Source organism: Panthera onca, chromosome B4 (assembly GCF_046562875.1).
Source record: "Panthera onca isolate mPanOnc1 chromosome B4, mPanOnc1 haplotype 2, whole genome shotgun sequence".
NCBI classification, from domain to species: domain Eukaryota; kingdom Metazoa; phylum Chordata; class Mammalia; order Carnivora; family Felidae; genus Panthera; species Panthera onca.
In genome coordinates, this window is record NC_138345.1 from 59,906,021 (window position 1) to 59,926,537 (window position 20,517).

The window sequence follows — 20,517 nt, forward strand, 5'->3', positions numbered from 1 at the left end:
AGTTGTTAACTGTTAATTTCATAGCTCACTCTAACATCCTCATACTTCCCACTGAAAACAAGAAGAGTATACTTTTGTCATTGTATCTGATCTGAATCTCATCACACTCAATTTGTTACGTGAGCAAAAATAAAAAGATAAAGCAAAATAACAAACTATTCTAAAGCAAAAAGTGACCTTTATACCTTCCTTTAATTCATCCTTTTTTGTCCAGGATGAATAATTAATCACTGTCTTCACCCACTAAAATACCTAATATATTTGGGACCTTGCCTGGGGCTTAAAAATTAAATTCTTTGTTACAGAGGCATTCTATACTTTGAGGAATGAAACATTCTTCACAATATTTTCTTCTCAATCAAGAAAAAAATATAGTAATTGAGAAAGAAATGCATATTTTAACTCGTAGTTTATTAAAGCAAGTTTAAAGAGTTTGAGATCAGGATTATTTTCGCTCTTCCCTTGATGCTCCAGTATACCCTTTGTTAACGAATTAAATTAGGATTTTTTTTTTAGTAATTGAAAACATTGTTACATAAAAGGCAGCCCAAAAATTCAAATCAATTCAGCGAGCATAACGTATACAGTCATTCCCCCCTTATCCGTGGATACTCTTTTCATGGCTTCGGTTACCCCGTGGTCCGGAAACAGATGATCCTCCTCCTGAGGTTCACCAAAAGGTCAACAGTAGCCTAAAGCTCACTGTGTGCCAATTCCTACCTACATCATACAACTCACATCATCTCATCGTACGGCATTTTATCATCTCACATCAGCACAAGAAGGTGAGTGCAGGACAAGAAGATATTTTGAGAGAGGGGGGCCACACTGACATAACTTTTATTACAGCATATTGCCATAATTATTCTATTGCATTATTATTGTTAATTTCTTACTGTGCCCGATTTATAAATTAACCTTTATCATAGGTATGTATTACAGGAAGAAACATAGTATATATAGGGTCCAAGTACTGTCAGTAGTTTCAGGCATCCACTAGGGGTCTTGGAAAGTATGCCCCACGGATGGGGGAAGGGGAGGAACTATGGTATTTCACTCCCTGAATGGTTTTCACCGAGGAGATTGTGGGAGTTCCTGTTTGCAGTCTCAACCTCCTAGGACTAAGCAGACATTTCAATCTACATATAATATACCACAGACCTGCAGCATGATTTATAGGAAACATCGTCAACCACCAATACCAAAATCCACATATTCTTACACAGATGTCCTGATTTCCAACCAGTTATTTTTAGTTGGCTATCTGACCTAGCTAGCAACTGAAGAAGTTTGCTGCGCAAATCCAGTCTTGTTTCCCTAAGAAGAGGAAGTTATACTCCATCATTAAGGGAAAAAATTAAAAAGCACAGCAACTAAGTAAAATCTTTACTGAAAGAACCCCAGTCACAAATCTATGAAGACAGTTGGAGATAAGCAGTTACTTAATCTACTTAGAGGTCATAAATCTCCTAGCAGAATTTAAGCAAAAAAGACCACAGCGCCTGAAAATAGCAACTATAGCAAAATACCTGTTTTCCAGAATCTGTGTCCAAAGAAACAAATGAAGAGACCAAGCAGGGCAAAAAGGGTGAAGAACACTTTGGTTGACACTCTTCCTAAAAGAAACAAAAATTTAGTGGATAATAGATCCAGTTTGATCCTGGTATTAGAACAAAGCATCACGAAAAAAGCAAAGTGAACTGACAATAATTTATTTCACACATATATATATTATAAACTTACTTTAAAAATACCCTTGCCAGTCCTAACCAGTTATTTTATGTGGGCAATGAAGACCAATGCTACTGCTATAACCAAAAGAGGAACCAGACAATACATGCTTCCTGACAAGGTATGTAGCTCTATTGTGACATATTCTTGGGCTCTTGTGTGTGAGCGCGCATGCACGCACGCAACTAATAGTTCTGTTTCTTCACAAACTACAAGAAAAAAGGAGGGCAACAAGGGGGAGAACTAGGGATAAAAAGACATTTAAAAGACACATCAAGGGGCGCCTGGGTGGCTCAGTCAGTTAAGCGTCCGACTCAGGCTCAGGTCATGATCTCACTGTTCCTGAGTTCGAGCTCTGCGTTGGACTCTGTGCTGACAGCTGAGCCTGGAGCCTGCTTCGGATTCTGTGTCTCCCTCTCTCTCTCTCTCTGCCCCTCCCCGCTAGGAATCTCGCTCTCAAAAATAAACATTAAAAAAAAGTTTTTTTTAGGGGCGCCTGGGTGGCTCAGTAAGTTGAGCGTCCGACTTCGGCTCAGGTCATGATCTCATGGTTTGTGAGTTTGAGCCCCACATCAGGCTCTGTGCTAACGGCTCAGAGCCTGGGGAGCCTGCTTAGGATTCTGTGTCTCCTTCTCTCTCAGTCCCTCCCCAACTTGTGCTCTGTCTCTGTCTCTCAAAAATAAATAAATATAAAATAAAATAAAAATTTTTTAAGACACATCAACTAAATATGATATATAGGCCTCATGTGAAACCTAATTTAAATTTTTAAAAACCTGAAAAACAATTGGGATGATTGGGAAAATGCAAATACTGGCTGTTAATTTGATGCTATTAAAAAATTGTCTTCAGGGCGCCTGGGTGGCTCAGCCGGTTGGGCATCCGACTTCAGCTCAGGTCACGATCTCGAGGTCCGTGAGTTCGAGCCCTACATCGGGCTCTGGGCTGACTGCTCAGAGCCTGGAGCCTGCTTCCGATTCTGTGTCTCCCTCTCTCTCTGCCCTTCCCCCGTTCATGCTCTGTCTCTCTCTGTCTCAAAATAAATAAACGTTAAAAAAAAAAAAAATTATCTTCAAAATTTTTCACTGAAACTTATGTTGGTGATACTGTGGCTATTACTTTTTAAAAACGGCACTTATCTTTAAGACACACACATACACACACACAGAAATTCTGTGAGGAAAAGGACAGCCAGGAATTTGCTGTTAAAAGAAAATCCAATAATAAAGGAGGGCCAGGGGTGCCTGGCTGGCTCAGTCAGTAGAGCATGTGACTCTTGATCTCAGAGTTGTGAGTTCAGGCCCCACACTGGGTGTAGAGATTACTTAAAAAAAAACCTTTGGGGTGCCTTGGTGGCTCAATAGGTTGAGCACTGACTTCAGCTCAGGTCATGATCAAATGGTTCGAGACTTCAAGCCCCACATGGAGCACCGTATTGTCAGCCTGTCAGCACATAGCCCACTTCGGATCCTCTGTTCCCCTCTCTCTGCCATTCCCCCACTTCCACTCTCTCAAAACATAAAAACATTAGAAAATAATAATAGGAAATTAAACTAAAAAATAAAATCTTTAAAAAAATAATAAAGGAGGGCTGGGAGACAGAGACCAGGTGTGCATATAGCTGAAACAAAATAATAGCCATGAATCAAAACTGTTAAGGCTAAAAAACTGGTATAGGAAGGTTCTTTGAAGCTCATCGTAACAAAAAATTTTAACCAAAACTCACATTAAAATAAAAGAACAGGCATTACACTATATATTGCACATGAACAAATTACTGACCATCTTCATTATACATACCGCTTTTGAAAAAAATTGAAGCATTCTAACAATAAAGCACAATATGCTTCATGATGCCAAAGAATCCAAAATCTCATGGTCCTTAATAGGCACCAACTTATAAATAACATGAACTGAAAGATACAGCTTACTAAACAGAAAAATGCACTCACTAAATTCACCGTCACGACTCCTTGTGAGATAAACACAAGAAAATAACCCCTGAACTAAAGATGAAAACACCTGTACAATTTCATGTGAAAAATGTTTTAACCTGCCACAGATCGAAACACATAAAACACTTAAGGGTGCTCAGATGCAAATACCATGAAGAGCTACATTTAAGTAAGAAACACAAGCCAGAATTTGCAGGGTATGATACATACCCACACAGCAGTGTTTCTGAGAACAAAGCACCCAAAAGAAAGATGAAACAAAAGATAAAATGCCCTGTTCTGCTTATTTCAGACCTGTGGTTGAATGCTGTTCTATGACTTAATCTTTATACCACAAACATGGAGATTGCTGGGATAATTCTTTTTTAAATAAAATGTAGTGGCAGTTTCCAGTAAGTATAATCACCAAGGTTAGAAAGATCTGCTTCCCCAATAAAACCCGACACCCACAGTTAGATATTCCTCCATGATATTAGGCAGCAGAGAGAAACTAAACAGAACCCCCTATCACACAGTACCAGGAAAGGACAGAAAAAAACATCCAGGTAAAACCAGACAGCAGAAGGTTTCATAAGAGGTAGACCCTAGAGACAACACGAGAGGCGAAATGGGCATTTTGGGGGGCAGTGTAGACAAAGGAGTGAACGGATGGGGAGAATGGAAGACAGTCCAAGTGTAGAGGGTCTTCAATCATCACAGTATCACTCTAGGTTATGATACACAGGCCAAGGTCTTAATTAAAAGGCAATGTGGGGGGGCGCCTGGGTGGCGCAGTCGGTTAAGCGTCCGACTTCAGCCAGGTCACGATCTCGCGGTCTGTGAGTTCGAGCCCCGCGTCAGGCTCTGGGCTGATGGCTCGGAGCCTGGAGCCTGTTTCCGATTCTGTGTCTCCCTCTCTCTCTGCCCCTCCCCCGTTCATGCTCTGTCTCTCTCTGTCCCAAAAATAAATAAAAAACGTTGAAAAAAAAAAATTTTAAAAAATAAAAAATAAAAAAAAAGGCAATGTGGGGGCACCTGGGTGTCTCAGGCGGTTGAGTATCTGACTTGGGCTCAAGTCATGATCTGATGGTTTGCAAGTTTGAGTCCCACATCGGACTCTCTGCCATCAGCACAAAGCCCACTTCAGATTCTATGTCTCATTCTCTCTGCCCCTCCACTTGCACTCTATCTCTCTCAAAAATAAATAAACATTAAAAAAAAAAGGGGGCAATGTGGATACTTCCTCCCTATTCAAGATCAGGAAGGACATCCTCACATACATGGAGCTTAAAAATGAAAGCAACAACCGGACCAATGTTACTAGGAGGGGTCAACCCTAGGTTGGAGTAATAGGATCAGAGCTCTCCTTCTTAGGCTAACACATACAGACTGAGACCCAGGAGAGAGAGGCTTTCTGATTAGGAGGGCCTCTAGTACGGAAGGGCTCAAGGGAAGGGGAGTAGAGGAATGCAGATGAGATTAAGTCTATCAGTGAAAACACAAAATGTACATCTGCCTGGGTCTCCTACACTGTATCTCTCCAGGATCCTGAGCATGGTTGTGGAAGACTGGGTGGGATGTGATACAGCTCCAGCAGAGGAGAGGAAGCCCTGATCCCCAAACACAGTGGAGAGACTTCATTCTTTAGAGCAAAACTCTTTGATAGTGCTATTTGGACTCTTCTCCAATTTCTTTCCTCCTATTTGTTCTTGAGCATACTCTGGTAAGGCTTACCCTAGCACTCCAATGAAACAGCTCCAACCAACAGCCTCCACATTGCTAAATCCAACGGTCATTTCTCAGTTCCTAATTTCCCGACCTCCAAACACTGGAGTGCCTAGTATCCTTAGACTCCGTTCCTTTTCTACATTCTCACTCCACAGGTAATGCCATTTAGTCCATGGCCTTAAATGCCACCTATTAAGCTGATGACTTCCAAGGTAATCTCCAGCCCAAACCTCTCCCCTGAATTCCAGCATACATATAACCAACTGTCAATCCAACATGTCCATTTGAATGCCTCCTAAGGTTCTCAAACTGAACGTGTCCAAAACTGAACTCCTGATACATCCTCCCAAACCTGCTCCTCCAACAGTCTTTCCTGCCTCCGTGAATGGCAGCCCTAGCTCTCTAGTTGCTTGGGGTTAAAACGGCAGTCATCCTTTTCACCTCTCTTCAACCGCCTCATCTAACCCACCAGCAACTACTACTAACTCACTATTTCAAACTACATGCAGCCACTCATGGGTCAACTCTGGGACAATCTGAACATGAAAATAATGATAGTGATAGATTATAACCCAGAGAATTAAGAATCCATGGGTTCTTGTATATAAATACATAAATTAAATAGGGGAGAAAAGAAAGCTTTTCCTTACAATAGAATGCCAACTAATAACTATGAAAATTGATGAAATTAGAAAATTGCCATTTGGCAACCACCGAGTAATGAATGTTTCAGGCGAAGATCATGGGATGCTAAACCTAGCAAGGGAGAATTGAAGAAGGGGATATCTAGCTGCATTCAGAGTCCTGCCTAAAAATACTTAAAAGGAAAATAGTTACTTTACAAAGGAGAAACCTGGCAGACACCACTATCCGAATATCCAATGTTATCACCACCAGTAATGGGACAAATAAAGTGCCTCCTGAGTGGGACACAACATCACTTCTTTGTATTCCTGCCAAAAATGCAAACTGTGAATTTAATCACGAGGAAACATGAGACAAACCCCAACTGATGATCTTCTAAAAAAAGAAAAAAATTGCACCTATTCCTCAAAAAGATCAAGGACTTTTTTTTTTTTTTGAGGTTACTTATTTTGAAAGAGAGAAAAAGAGAGTGCGCGCAAGCAGGGGAGGAACAGAGAGAGGGAGAGGGAGAACCCAAATAGGCTCCGTACTGTCAGTGCAGAGCCTGATGTGGGGCTTGAACTCACGAACTGCAAGATCACATAGGTCAAGGTCTCGAAAGACAAAATGAGACTAAGTAATCGTTCCAGATTACAGAAGACTAAAGAGACATATCAGTTAAATGCAACATGTGATCACATTTTTTAAAAAAAAGGCAATTAGTGGAATGACTAATGAAATTTGGTAGCGTCTGTAATATTAAATAACAGTGATGTGAATTACTGTCAATTTTGTGAATTTGATCTTTTTACTATGCTTACATAAGAAAATAAAATTTAAGGGAAAAAGGTCTTCATGTCTGCAACTTCCTCTCAAACAGCTCAAAGGGAAAGGTAATGTATGTGCACATGAGCGCACTACAGAGAGTTACAAAGCAAATAGCATGATAACGTTAACATTCTGAGGAATCTGGGTGAAGATTATGCAGTAATTCTTAGTATTTCTTCATTTTTTCTGTGAAACTATTTCAGAATAAAATGTTAAATACACACATGCACGATCCTGCAACCCCTCAATGCCACCATTCTAACTAAACCACCGTCCTCTCTCATCTGTATTACCATGGCCTGCTAATCAATCTCCATTTCTGATCTTGCCCTGACTTTTCTCAAAAAAGCAGCCGAGTGATACCGTCAAAATAGGAGTCAGATCATGGCATTCCCTGCTCAAAACCTCCAAAGCCTTTCCATTTCACTCTGAACAGAAGCTGACTCCCGCACTGTGACCTACGTGGCTGCACCTTTCACCCTCCCCAGTCTCCTCCAGCCACTGTTCTCACAGAAGTTCTTCAAACACACCGAGAAGGCTCCTATCTGAGGACCTTTGTTCCCTCTGCCTGGCAGTATTGCTCAGACATACGTGTGGTTCCCTGCCTCGCCTCAGGTCTCTACTCAATGGTTAGCTCCCCACCATGGGCTTCCCTGGCCATCTCTCTCAAAATTCCCCCCTCACTGCCACTTGTTATCTACCTTCCCTACATAATTTTCACTTCTTAGTGCTCATCAGTTTCTCACATGATGTGTATTTTACAAATTTATCTTGTCTGGCTCATCTCCCCTGCTGGAACATAAGCTCCGAAAGAGCAGGTGTCTTGTCTGTTTTGTTCACTGCTGTATATATACCTGTGCCTAGAAACAGATGGAATAACGTAGGGGCTCAAAAGGCATCTACTGAATGAAGACTAGACAAAAGCACTTTTTAATATTCTTATGTTCTGTATTGGTTGACATAAACCTGCAAAGTCGAAGAAGAAATTTCCAAGTTTAAATCCATATACTCACCAAGGGAAGAACAATTACCCTCCATGGCCACAAAGCTGCAAGCATATGTATGAGCAGGAACATAAGCAGCAGATGTATTTAGAAACGGATCCCGAACAACAACGTTATAAATAACACCTTGTCCTCGGAGGGAGGAGAAGGAAACAGTTGTCTTATCATTAGCTGTGAGGGTAACCACCTGAAGCCAAAAATAATCTGTGATTAGTGTTCAGATTTTTTAAAAAAGCTGTTCTATTATAATCCCACCTACATGTGATATTAAATTGTAATATTAAGTTATAATTCTTGTTTAAAATACATACCGACCCATTTAGCTCTGTCAAAAGATTGTCCTACACAGTTTATATACATGCTACTATAAGGAAGTTCTTACACAAAATGCTTCTAAAGTTTTTGTATAGCATCAAATGTCAACGATGTAAGTAAAAGTGTAAACACTAGGACAAAATTGAAAATTTTTTTCTCATATGCTAGATTATAAACACAAGGGCAAGAGCCAGATTTATTCTGCTCACTAGTCCTTCTTCTCTTCATACTCAGCACAATGCTTGACACAGAGTTAGTGTTCAACAAATGTTAGCTATTGCTACTAGCTATAGAACTGTCATAGACAAGTGTTTACTAACATCTCACAGGACCCATTTATTTTTGTCTAACAGACTCTGCAGTAAGAAAACATTCCACATAGTTGTATTATGCAGTACTCTTTCACTTCAAAAACTCCCTTTTAAAGCTTGTTAATTTTTAGATAGGTAACAGAAGATATATGTTTTTAGATATATGTAACAGAAGAAACAAAGGCCCTACATGGCCAGAATACACAAATATGTTCCTGCTAATAAAAGTTAAAACATTTAATACTAGAGTTTCAGGAATAATTACAAGCCTCTTAGAAAACTTCTGTTTAAAAATATTGCTTAGCCTTCAAAAATATGTTTCTGGCAAAGGACTGGTCAAGTTCAACAAAATGTTAACATTACCTCCTACCCCCAAATTTTTTATTATGAATAATTCAACCTTATAGAAATGTTGAAAGAATAAAATGAACCATATATACCACCACTTATATTTAACAATTGTTAATGTTTTATATTTCTTTTTTTATTTCTCCCTCCTTCTTCCTCTTTTTCCTACTGAACCATTTTACAGTAAGTTACAGATACAACATTTCACTCCTAAATGCTTCAATGTGCACACTCTAAAACAGTGTTTCTCAAACCTAATGTGCCTGTAAATCACTGGTATTACTTGTTATAATCCAGATTCTGATTCTGTTGGTCAGGGGAGGCACCCGAGAGAGGGTCCACTTTTCTAGCACTCATCAGGTGATGTCAATGCTACCCATTCATCTACACTCTGAGTAGCAAGGCACTAAGTGCGAGGGTATTCTATAAATCCCTAATGCCTTTGCTCACCTAAGAAAATCAATAATCGCTTATAATCTAATACACAGTCCATATTCAGATTTTTCCCATATGTCTTTTACAGCTGTTCCCCACCGCTTAACCAAAATCCAACCATTTTATGCATGGTGTTTATCTCCAATCTAGGATCATCCTTCCCATCACTCTCTCCCACCCATCCAATGACCTTTAAGGAGATCTAAGAACAGTTGTCTTATAGGGGCATCTGACTGACTCAGTTGGTAAAGCATGCAACTCCTTTTTTTTTTTTTTAAGTTTATTTATCCATTTTGAAACAGAGAGAGAAAGTCAGAGAGAGAAGGAGAGAGAGAATCCCAAGCAGGCTCCATGTTGTCAGCGCAGAGCCCAATGCAGAGCTCGAACTCATGAACTGTGAGATCATGACCTAAGCAGAAACCAAGAGTTGGATGCTCAACAGACTGAGCTGCCCAGGTGTCCCAGCATGCAACTCTTGACCTCAGTGTTGTAAATTCAAGTCCCACATTGGGTGTAGAGATTACTTAAAAATAAAATCTAAAAAAAACAAAAACAAAAAACAAACCAAAACAAAACAAGAGCAGTTGTCTTACTGAACATTCCACAATCTGGATTTGTCAGATTGTGCTCAAGGTATCCCACTTATTCTTTTATCCCATGTATTTTCTGCAAACAGGAATTACAATGGACTGAATTCAGTTAAACATATTTTGCTAGAATACTTTAGAGATGATGGCGATGATGTCAGATTGTGCCGTATGAGCATGTAACGCAAGCCAACCTGCCACAGTGAATCTAACTGACCACATGGATAAGATGGAGACCCTCAGATCATTCCATTTCAAAAATACTTTTCCCTTTCGCAATTAGAATTAATCTCAGCGTGCTATTTAGGCATCCTGAGAATATCCTGTTCCCCAACAATCTTTCATCTGATGATCCTTGCCTGAATTATTTCACTAGGGTTCAAAGAAAGGTGATTTTCTAATCCTAATACTCCTTCTACATATATTGGCCAGCATTATTCAGTAAAGAGCTTTCTCTCAACAACTAGGATGAATTTCAGTTCCTCTTTTACAAAAGGCAGGGTAAATTCCTTCCCTGTTATCAATTTCCAGAGTAATTTGGTAGAAGAATCTTCTCCAATGATAGCAACTGATGAGTTTTCTTTTTCTTTCCTTTTTTTCTTTTAAAAAAAAAATATTTTTTTTGATGTTTATTTATTTTTGAAGGAGAGACAGACAGAGCATGAGGAGGGAGGGGCAGAGAGAGGGAGAGACACAGAATCCGAAGCAGGCTCCAGGCTCTGAACTGTCAGCACAGAGCCCGAAGCAAGGCTCGAACCCGTAAACCACAAGATCATGACCTGAGCCACAGTCAGAGGCTTAACTGACTGAACCACCCAGGTGCCCCTCTTTTTTTTTTCTTTCTTAATATCAGTGTGGTCTTGTTTTTATTCAAAACTTATAAGCAATCATTATTCTTTTTGATGACTGAATTGTCCCAAAGTTGGCCAGTATAAACCTCTTCAAAGTCTCCAGTTTTTCACACATGTCCTCATTAGTCACGGAGGGTTTCCTTCAACTCTGGCATACAATATTCTAACTCTTAACTTAAAGTTAAAAAGTAACCTTGGGGCGCCTGGGTGGCGCAGTCGGTTGAGCGTCCGACTTCAGCCAGGTCACGATCTCGCGGTCTGTGAGTTCGAGCCCCGCGTCGGGCTCTGGGCTGATGGCTCGGAGCCTGGAGCCTGTTTCCGATTCTGTGTCTCCCTCTCTCTCTGCCCCTCCCCCGTTCATGCTCTGTCTCTCTCTGTCCCAAAAATAAATAAAAAACGTTGGAAAAAAAAAATTTTTTTTAAAAAAATAAAAAAAAAAAAAAATAAAAAAGTAACCTAAAAAGCTCCTCTTATATGAATTCTTGTATTCTTCATGAGAATACAAACAATCTTCAAAATTTTCTATGTAAAAAGGCAACTGGTAAACTTATCCAAAAGACCTTCCAAATTTGTGAATAAGCACAGTGAGTTTTCTTGTATAAGACTCCTTCTTAGCATGTGACCATGACATCCTAGGTGACATGGCAACAAAATGAGATCTTGCTCTTCAACAGACTGAGGCCCCTGGGCTAATCACGTATGCTCTGTTTCAGTCACTTCTTTCTATCTAATCTGTAACCTATCAGCCCTCTTGGAAGAATCAGAGCAGTCTATAAAAACTCTACCCATTAACCATTAGACTGAAGGATGAACCTGTAGGTTACACTGCTTTCAGGTACCTTTTAAGACATAAATCCTGCCCTCCACAAAAATGATCTATAGCATGAATCTCAAATTTTAATATGCATAGGAATCACCTTGGGACCTCAAAACTCAAATTTTGATTCAGTCGGTCCTGGGTGGAGCTGAGGAGTCTGTAATTCTAACAAACTCCCAGGTGATGCCAATGCTGCTGGGGGTCGGTACCCTACACTTGGTATACCAAGAGTTTACAGGGGTTCAAAAGGTCAGAGAAAACTTTTGCTCCAAGTTAGAGGCTTTGAGTTTGGGTTTAAATATTAATGACAACGCGTGGGCACCTAGGTGGCTCAGTCAGTTAAGGGTCCAACTCTTGGTTTCAGCTCATGTCATGATCTCAGTCTGCGAGGGTTCGAGCCCTGAGTCAGGCTCTGTGCTGACAGCGTGGAGCCTGCTTGGAATTCTCTCTGCCCCTCCTCTACTCATGCTTTCACACTCTCTCAAAATAAATAAATAAACCTTAAAAATATATATACATTAATGACAATATGTACATCCTTAAACAGTTTCTCATTGTCTTTTGTCAAAACACTGTAACTTTTACACTTGCCAAAAGTTTTTTTTTTTTAACATTTATTCATTTTTGAGAGACAGAACGTGAGTGGGGGAGGGTCAGAGAGAGATGGAGACACATAATCTGAAGCAGGCTCCAGGCTGTGAGCTGTCAGTACAGAGCCCAACGTGGGTCTCTAACTCACGAACCGTGAGATGATGACCTGAGCCGAAGTCAGAGGCTTAACCGACTGAGCCACCCAGGCGCCCCAAAATGTAATATAATTTAAAGCACTTCCTCAGAAGCCAACATTACTCTGGGATATCACTAACAAGACAATAATGAAATAAAAGATAATAAAGTGAGAATCCCAGAAAGACCAAGGACACAGTAAAGAAATAAGCTCCAGGAAGCTTCTCCCCTTCCCAGCTCTTACAAATCTGGCCCACACAAATTGTTAAGAACCAGATTTACCTTGATAGCATTGGCCTCCACCTGAGGCACCTCGGCCATCCTCTGCAGATGCTTTAGCAACCCCTCTTCGGTGAGGTCATTCTCAGGCAGAAAATACTGATAGACATCATACAGCAACCTCCACCTAGAGTCCCGTTCCATCCCAATGTCACATGGCAGAGGATTTGTGCCTCTAAAGTCAACCAACAAAATTGAACATCAATCTCTTGTCGTGCATGTCCCATCTATAAAAGGAACCAAAAGCTCAAATTTCAAACTTCTGCATCGATTCCAATTTTGGCATTGTGAAGAAAAGTAACATACTGAGAGGCAGTATGGCTAAATAACCAGATGCTAATAACGTCAGTCAGGCTTGGAGTGAAATGTCAGCTTCGCCACTTGTTAGCTATGTGTATGTGGGCATGTCACTAAATCTAAATAACCCTTAGGGAACCCCTCTATAAAATAAAAACACCACCTCTTCTTAATAAAACTGTTAGGATTAAATGGACAAGAAGATACAGCATTCAGCACTATGGATGATGCACAAACAGCATTCAAATGTTACTCAATGTTAGCTATCATTACTATTAAAGTACAAACTAAGGCAGAGTTTTAATTAAAATAATAAAATCTTTACGAAAAGATACGGGTGTTTCATGGCTTCAGAATGCTTTCCATATTCAAAACTCTTTACAGAAACTAAATGTACGTCTAAGCTCACAATAGAGACTCAACATCTGGCTCTTCCTAAGAATGGAAGGAGCCAATGTTAATTGTGACAGCTTGAAGTATTACTTACAATGCTTAAATTACCTCCATTCTGAAAAAAGAAAAAGTGAACAATTCAAGTTTACTAAAGAGAACCATGAATTTTGAGAGTTTACCGAATCTACATAGCAGCTGATCATGTATGTCCTAAAAGCAGTTTTAGGAGACAGGAAATAGACATACCTTGCATAGCCAAGGTTTGCTGGGGCAAATTTAATAGTTGTCTCAAAGAAATTATACTCCAAGTAAATGTTGGGATCAATATCTAAATCAAACTCCAAATTACAGCCTCCAGGGATAGGATCTGGATGAAAAAAAGTAAGTTACTCAACATAGAATTCTTATATATTCAAATCATACTCAGAAAACGAGAACTCTACTCTTATAAGAACTTCCCATATAGAAGCTAAATAAATATAATAGAGCTTCTGGTTTTACACTACCACATGAACTGAGATTAAAGAAAGAAAAGTTAATTGAGGTTAGCAAGCAATTTCTGTAAAGGGTGTGATTGGGAACATTTCAGGTTTCACACACCTGGCAGTTTCTGTGGCAACTACTGAACCCTGCCCTCATGGCACGAAAGCAGCCATAGGCAGTAATGTAGGCAAACACGGCCATTTCTAGTAAGACTTTATGTACAAAACATGCAGACGCTGGATCTGGCTCATGGTCTATGTTTGCCAACCCCTGCTCTAGAGTTGAAAAGATCTGGAAGCAGATATTCTTGAGCTGGTATCCAAGAATGGGCTCCAGAGGTCCCAAGAACACCCTGAAATTGTATGCCAAGTGTTGAATGTGTGCATGTCCTAAGGAGAGAGGTTTTCGTTAGATTTTGAGAGTCTACGAACCCACAAAAAGAACTTAAGAACCCAGGGATAAAGGGGAAAAAACACTGCCAAAGAGAAAAGGAACTCCACGGTAATAAAGAAAGGGGTGTCCACTTTTCACATGCTTCTTTCAACAGGAAGAAAGATGATGTCATCCTCAGTGCTGAAACAGTCTGTGTATATAAAGTAGTAAAAATAAAAGACTCACAAGATCACATATCAGAATAGCATTTGGATATTTAATTAAATACAAATTTGGGGTATTCCATTTACATTAATAATGTGGCTAAAACAGCTCTTTTTTTCTCATTAGGAATCCTATTCATGCCCTTAAGCATGACAAAACTTAAACAAGTCACTTGACATGAGCTCAACTCTATACGAAGAACTGTATATGGTGGACTCAAATGGAAAGGTTGAGATAAGACAGATCAAGGTAAACCAAGTTCAAGATTTACAAGATCTCAATTTCACACACTCATCCGATCAATCACTCCCATGGTTGGGTCCTGGTTTCCGTAAACTGATGGAATTCTGGTGCTTGACTTCCCCTGGCCAGTTTTGTAATAGAGAAACTGAATGTGTGCCTATGTTTCAACATTGCTCTTCTTTCATACTCCCCTTTTCCTGCATTTACAAATCTTTACCACACCCGAGAAAAGGATACAGATTGGAACTGAAGCCGTATTGTTCGTGATTTTTCTTTATACGCTGTCCTCGATAAAAAGTCAAAGGCTCTGGTTTTCCTTTTCTAAATAAATTACCCTTTGCTACATATAACACAAGGAGTGGTCGAAATTTCCTCACCTCACCTTCACTCCTCAAGCACTGTAATCTAGTTTTCATCCCCATTGTGCCACTAAAATGAGTGTCATTAAAGGCCACTGCTGACTCTTCACTGTGCTATCATATGGACACTTTCAGTCACTTCCTTGACTCCTCTTTAGTCTTATGCTTATTCCTCAGCAGTTAGCATCCCACGAAACAGTGCCCGACATGTGGTAGGCACCTTGAAAGTATCTGCTATTATGTTTTCCAGATAAGTCTCTAAGTACATGCCTAGACAATCTTACTCACTTCTCTGGCTTTTACTAAGAACCTTTTAGTTGGACATCTAACCTCAGCGCTCCACTCCATACCCTTAAACTCCCTACTATGCCCTTCCATCCAGATGTCCTGTAAGCATCTCAGATTCACAGTGTCCCTAACTGTAGTCACAACTACCCCATCCTTATCACCTAAACCAATCCAGCATCACAACTCTATCTCAACCCTACCTATTTTGCATCACTATCTCCCAGCTAGCCAAATGGGAAGCCTATGTTCCTCCTTTTCATAATCCATAACCACTGGTCATTGTGTCTTATCAGTGCTACTTTCCAAACACCTTCTCACTTTGAGCGCTTAAAGGTATGCTGAGTCTTGACTCTGCTATGCCCTCTCCAAATACTCCCCACACTGCTTCTAGAGTTAATGTTCTGATAGCTGAAATACAGATCATTCCTCTGCTTAAAAGCGCAGTGCTCCTTCAGAATAGAATGTAAACCTTAAATTGTACACAAAGCCCTTCACACTCTGGCTCCAGCCACACCCCATATTCTGCCATTCTCTAAATACTCTCCCTTCTTCTCCCATGCCTTCCTCTGCCTGGAATAATCAGGTAAAGTGTTAAGGACTGTACCTTGCCTTTCTGTTAATGCTTTTTCAAGGGCTCCTTAAATTTTTTTTTTTTTTAATTAATGACTGCATTCTCCTATGCCCCTACCTGGGCTTTCAATCATCATGTAATTCTCTGATTCCTTTGCTGTTAAAATCTTTGATCCAATATACTGTACTTGCAATAAACACTTTTAAAAGGATTATAGTTTCCCCTGAATTTTCATGAAAAAGTTCCACAATCTGGAGAGTAAATAGAAAGTCGAAAACAGGAAGGTTACCTCTTTCTGAATAGGAGAGTGGAATGGCCATGTTTTGGACAGGCTCAGCATCTAAAGTCTGCAAGTACAAAGTGCACATACTCTGCTCTGGTCTAAGAATGAAAACCAGTCCTTTGTCAGTGCCTGTCCCTGAGGTATTGGGAAGGAGAGTCTGCAATAAGGTAAAAAAGAATCATCATGAATAAGGAGTTGAGCGAAATATTTAAATTCCAGACTTGATCTAGTATGCATGTGCTATTTCAAACTTTCTCAAAACAAGAACAAACACAGACCTTCCTTATATAATTAAAGAATTCTTTTCATGTCTATATATGGGTGCACACACGTACACATGGAAGAACTATTGAAGTATATGACCTTTGATAGGAATAGCAGATGCACAGTGAAATTCTCAAGTTTTTCAATTCCCCAAATTAAGATTTCCTATGTGAAGTACTAAGACTACTGTCAAAAGAAAAAACAATTCAGTAGAGAGTTTGGTGTCCTTTATTCAAGGAAAAACAACCCACAGACTGGGGGAGAACAGTGTCTTACAAGCAGTGGAGCACTGTTCCTGAGGCACTGGGGGCAAAAGTGAGTTTTATAGCTCACTTTGGCTAGGACGTCAGGGATTTCCTTATAAAGGCTAGCAGGTCCTATTTCCTAAAGCTAGCTAGCTAAAGCAGAGTTGTAGCACTGTGACTAGCATGCTAGGTTTATCTGACAGGAGAAGTGCAAGTTGACTCAGGTTTAGATTTGTGATATGAACCGGGCCAGTGAGCCAGCCTCCATCTCGTAGGTCCAATATACAAATTAACTATCACTACAAAGACAAAAAGATGAGCACTGTCCCTAAACTGGAAAGTTTTTTTTAATAAAATGAGCTATAATTGATATATTATAAACTACACATAAAGAATACTATAGGGGCGCCTGGGTGGCTCAGTTGGTTAAGCATCCGACTTTGGATCAGGTCATGATCTCAGGTCATGATTTCGGGAGTTCAAGTCCTGCTTCAGTCTCTGTGCTGATAGGGCGGAGCCTGTCTGGGATTCTCCGTCTATCTCTCTCTGCCCCTCATCTACTCACGCTGTCTCTCTCTCAAAATAAATAAACCTAAATAAGTAAATAAAATACTATGTAAGTATTGATATACATAAACACTTGTGGAACCATTATCACAATCAGGATTATCGTCCTTATCCTTCCACTCAACCATTCCCTAACTCCATCCCTTCACCCCAACAATCTGGAAAGCTTTTTGAATAACAAAATACTAAGTTAAGAGGTAGCAGATTCAGAGCGTTTTCTTAAAGCTAAGAAAAAGCAAGGAAAAAGCGTCAGATGGGTTTCAACTTGACAAGCCTAAGGGAAAATGACTCAAATACTAATTGAGGAACTGCAGAGTCAACAGTTTCAAAGAACCACCTGCTCTGATGACCTAAAACAACCCAAAGTGCCACACTTCCTCCGGAAGGGTATTGAAAACAGACACTATTCTCTTCACACGGACCACTCATCTTTAGAGCTATGTGCAATTCTGGTCATCAGTTTCTCAGGAGTATAAACAGAGTGACAACTATGGCCCATCCAAGAAAGGAAGATGATCATAATTCAGGATAACTAAAATCTGCTCTACATAAAAATGAAGGCCCAACATGCTGTTCATTCAGGCCACTTCAGTCGCATAGTTATGTGGACATTCCTTTGTCCAAGCTGTTTCCTCAAACGTAAAAACATGCATTAAGACTACTTTGTTGAGCTGTTGTGAGAATTAATTACATGGAAACCAAACACAGGGCTTCCTAAATAGGAGCCAGCCACAGAGGCCCAATGAATTTCCAGAGGTGCCCATGAAATTATACAAATGTATCCATGTTTTGCTGGGTAGAGGGTCCAGAGATTTCAGTGGATTCAAAGTCCATGGCCCCAGAAGAGCTTAAGAATCATCGACTTAGCCCCTAGTAAGCATGCAAAAAAAAGTAAATGCCTTTTTTCTCAATCCTTTCTCTTCTTTCAAATGTTGTCTTTGCTCTGATGTCATTAAGGAAATCATCTGTGTAGCATTTTACTATGTCTCCTATGAAAGGGCCTGAATAGGAAGTTTCCTTTGGATTTTAGTGCCAGAAAAAAAAACTTGGTTTCCCTGAGGAACTGGTGTGATTTTTCCTTCTAAGAAAGTTAAAACATTTAACAAGCTTTGATCTCTGCTCTGGCAAAATCTGAGTGGGGGCCATAAACACCATTAACTCTTGCAATTTATATAATTTATTCCTTCTTCTCCTTGATCAAACTCTTTCATTTCTAGCCTATTAAAACTACCAAATGCACTATCTCAAAACCTTTATGGCAGGGAAAAGAATGCAAGTATACCAAATATTTAGTATGAAAGGTAGTATGACCAATGCCTACAGAATATATATGAATTGGACTAAGACCACTTAGTTTAGCAAATTTCAGAATATTAAAAGATAGGCTTATAACAATAGATAAGCTTAGGACGAATAAAAAGCAGCATGACTTCATACACGCTGAAATGCATTTATTAGTCAAAGGGGATCATATAGGCTGAATAAAAATAGATTTATAAAAGGTTAATGTAAATGGCAGTTCCTTAATGAGTTAAGCTAATCCAGGGCATCTGAAACACTTCCCAAAGGTGAGGCTGAGGTTAAAGGGTTTAGTGATGATCTCTGAAATAGAGTCTTAAATGCTCCTGGAAGCACAGCACTAGGCTAGATGACCTGGGTGTTGGGCTTCTTTTGTTTCTGTGAGATTCCAAAGAATAAAGTTGAACCTACAAGTGTCTTAGTAAACACTAAATGGCTGCACAATGACAGAAACCCATTAAAACGTATTCAGAGGTAAAAATCATCAAGGACCCAAGAGAGTAAGAAAAGGTGAGAAATCACATGCCGATAGGAGACATCTGGCAGAGCCCACCCTCCCCCCAGATTCAGCACTCTCCCACCGCCTCTTTAAGTCAGAGGTCACCACACTCAAGAAAGGCCCAAGATGGGGCACCTAGGTGGCTCAGTCGGTTAAGCCTCTGAATTCAATTCACGTCATGATCTCATGGTTCATGAGTTCAAGCCCCGCATCGGGCTCTGTGCTGACAGCTCAGAGCCTGGAGCCTGCTTTGGATTCTGTGTCCCTCTCTCCCTCTCTGCCTCTCCCCCTCTTGTACTCTATCTCTCAAAGATAAATAAACATTAAAAAAAAAATTTTTTTTTTTAAAAAAAGGCAGGCCCAAGACACACAGACACATGCCTCTTAGCCAGTCTAAATCACTAAGTTGACTGGATCCAATCTTGATTTTTTTCTTTTAAGGGCATAAAGTTAAACATAAAGAGGAATCCAATTCTCATGTTTATACTAAATACAAGACCCTCAAATATGGTGTTTAAGAAATAACTCTCTGTACTTACCTTAGAAAAAGAAATTGTTGTATTCTGATACTGTGAGTGTATTTGGAAAATAAGAAAAGACACATTGCTGGAAATATGACGCAAAATGGCATCCTCTGGAAAGGGCCTGTTGAGCTCGAAGTATCTAAACTTCCCTACAGAAAATTCAAGAAGACCTACAATGGGAGAAACATTTCATTGTAACATCTGAACCTGTGATATCAATTTGTAGAAATCACATACGTAAACATATATGCATTGCTTATTTTAATTCTCAAAAAACCTGGGGAGATAAATAGTATTACTACTCCTATTTTACTGATGAGGACAAATTGGCTTAAAGAGGGGAAGCAGCTAGTAAATGGTGGAACTGAGAAAATGGAAGAGAGGTGTTTCAAAAGATGTGAGCAATACTTAGAGTGCTGAGGATGCCTGAGGATGTTCAAGAATGCCCAAGGTGTCTAGCTCCTCGAACCCAGAAAAATCTCCCACTGCAGCAGCGATAATAATTATTCAAAATAGAGCCCTGGGGGGCACCTGGCTGGCTCAGTCAGTAGAGCATGAGACTTCTGATTGTCCTGATCAAGCCCTTTGTGGCACAGAGTTTACTTTTAAAAAAATTCAAAAAACTAAAAAATTAAAAAACAAGGGCCCCTGAATTTAAGGTTTAACCTTGAGGAGGTACTAACAACTATGAATACACTGAGGTTAAAAACAGAACTTGGAATGCCTGGGTGGCTCAGTCAGTCGGCCAAGCGTCCAACTCCTGATTTCAACTCAGATCATGATCCCAGGGTCTTAGGATTGAGCCCTGTGTTGGGCTCTGTGCTGAGCAGGGACCCTGCTTGTGACTCTCCCTCACTCTCCCTCTGTCCTTCCCCCCACTTGTGCTCTCTCTCTCTCTCAAAAAAATAAACTATAAAAATAAAGTAGAAAAAAAGATTTAAGTTTAATAAAGATGAAACAGAGTTGGTGAGATAGATTATAGGTCACTAGCATTCCATAGTGGAACGGTTTTATTTTAAAAGGAAATTAAAGTCAGTGGGTGGCAAAGGAGAATACCCCAGACATTAAATAACTTCAAACCCATTCT

General features: G+C 39.9%; 1 protein-coding gene across 2 annotated transcripts in view; it reads right to left on the minus strand.

Annotated features, from left to right (window-relative positions):
- TM7SF3 (transmembrane 7 superfamily member 3) overlaps window positions 1-20,517 on the minus strand; it is a 36,928-nt gene that overhangs the window by 8,059 nt on the left and 8,352 nt on the right. For both annotated transcript variants that reach the window (XM_060658090.3, XM_078449993.2), the window contains exons 2-7: window positions 19,446-19,600; window positions 16,039-16,189; window positions 13,455-13,575; window positions 12,522-12,693; window positions 7,859-8,036; window positions 1,530-1,616 (exon numbers count right to left, since the gene is read on the minus strand). In XM_060658090.3, the coding sequence (XP_060514073.3) occupies window positions 1,530-1,616; window positions 7,859-8,036; window positions 12,522-12,693; window positions 13,455-13,575; window positions 16,039-16,189; window positions 19,446-19,600 (864 nt within the window). The remainder of the gene's footprint in view (window positions 1-1,529; window positions 1,617-7,858; window positions 8,037-12,521; window positions 12,694-13,454; window positions 13,576-16,038; window positions 16,190-19,445; window positions 19,601-20,517) is intronic.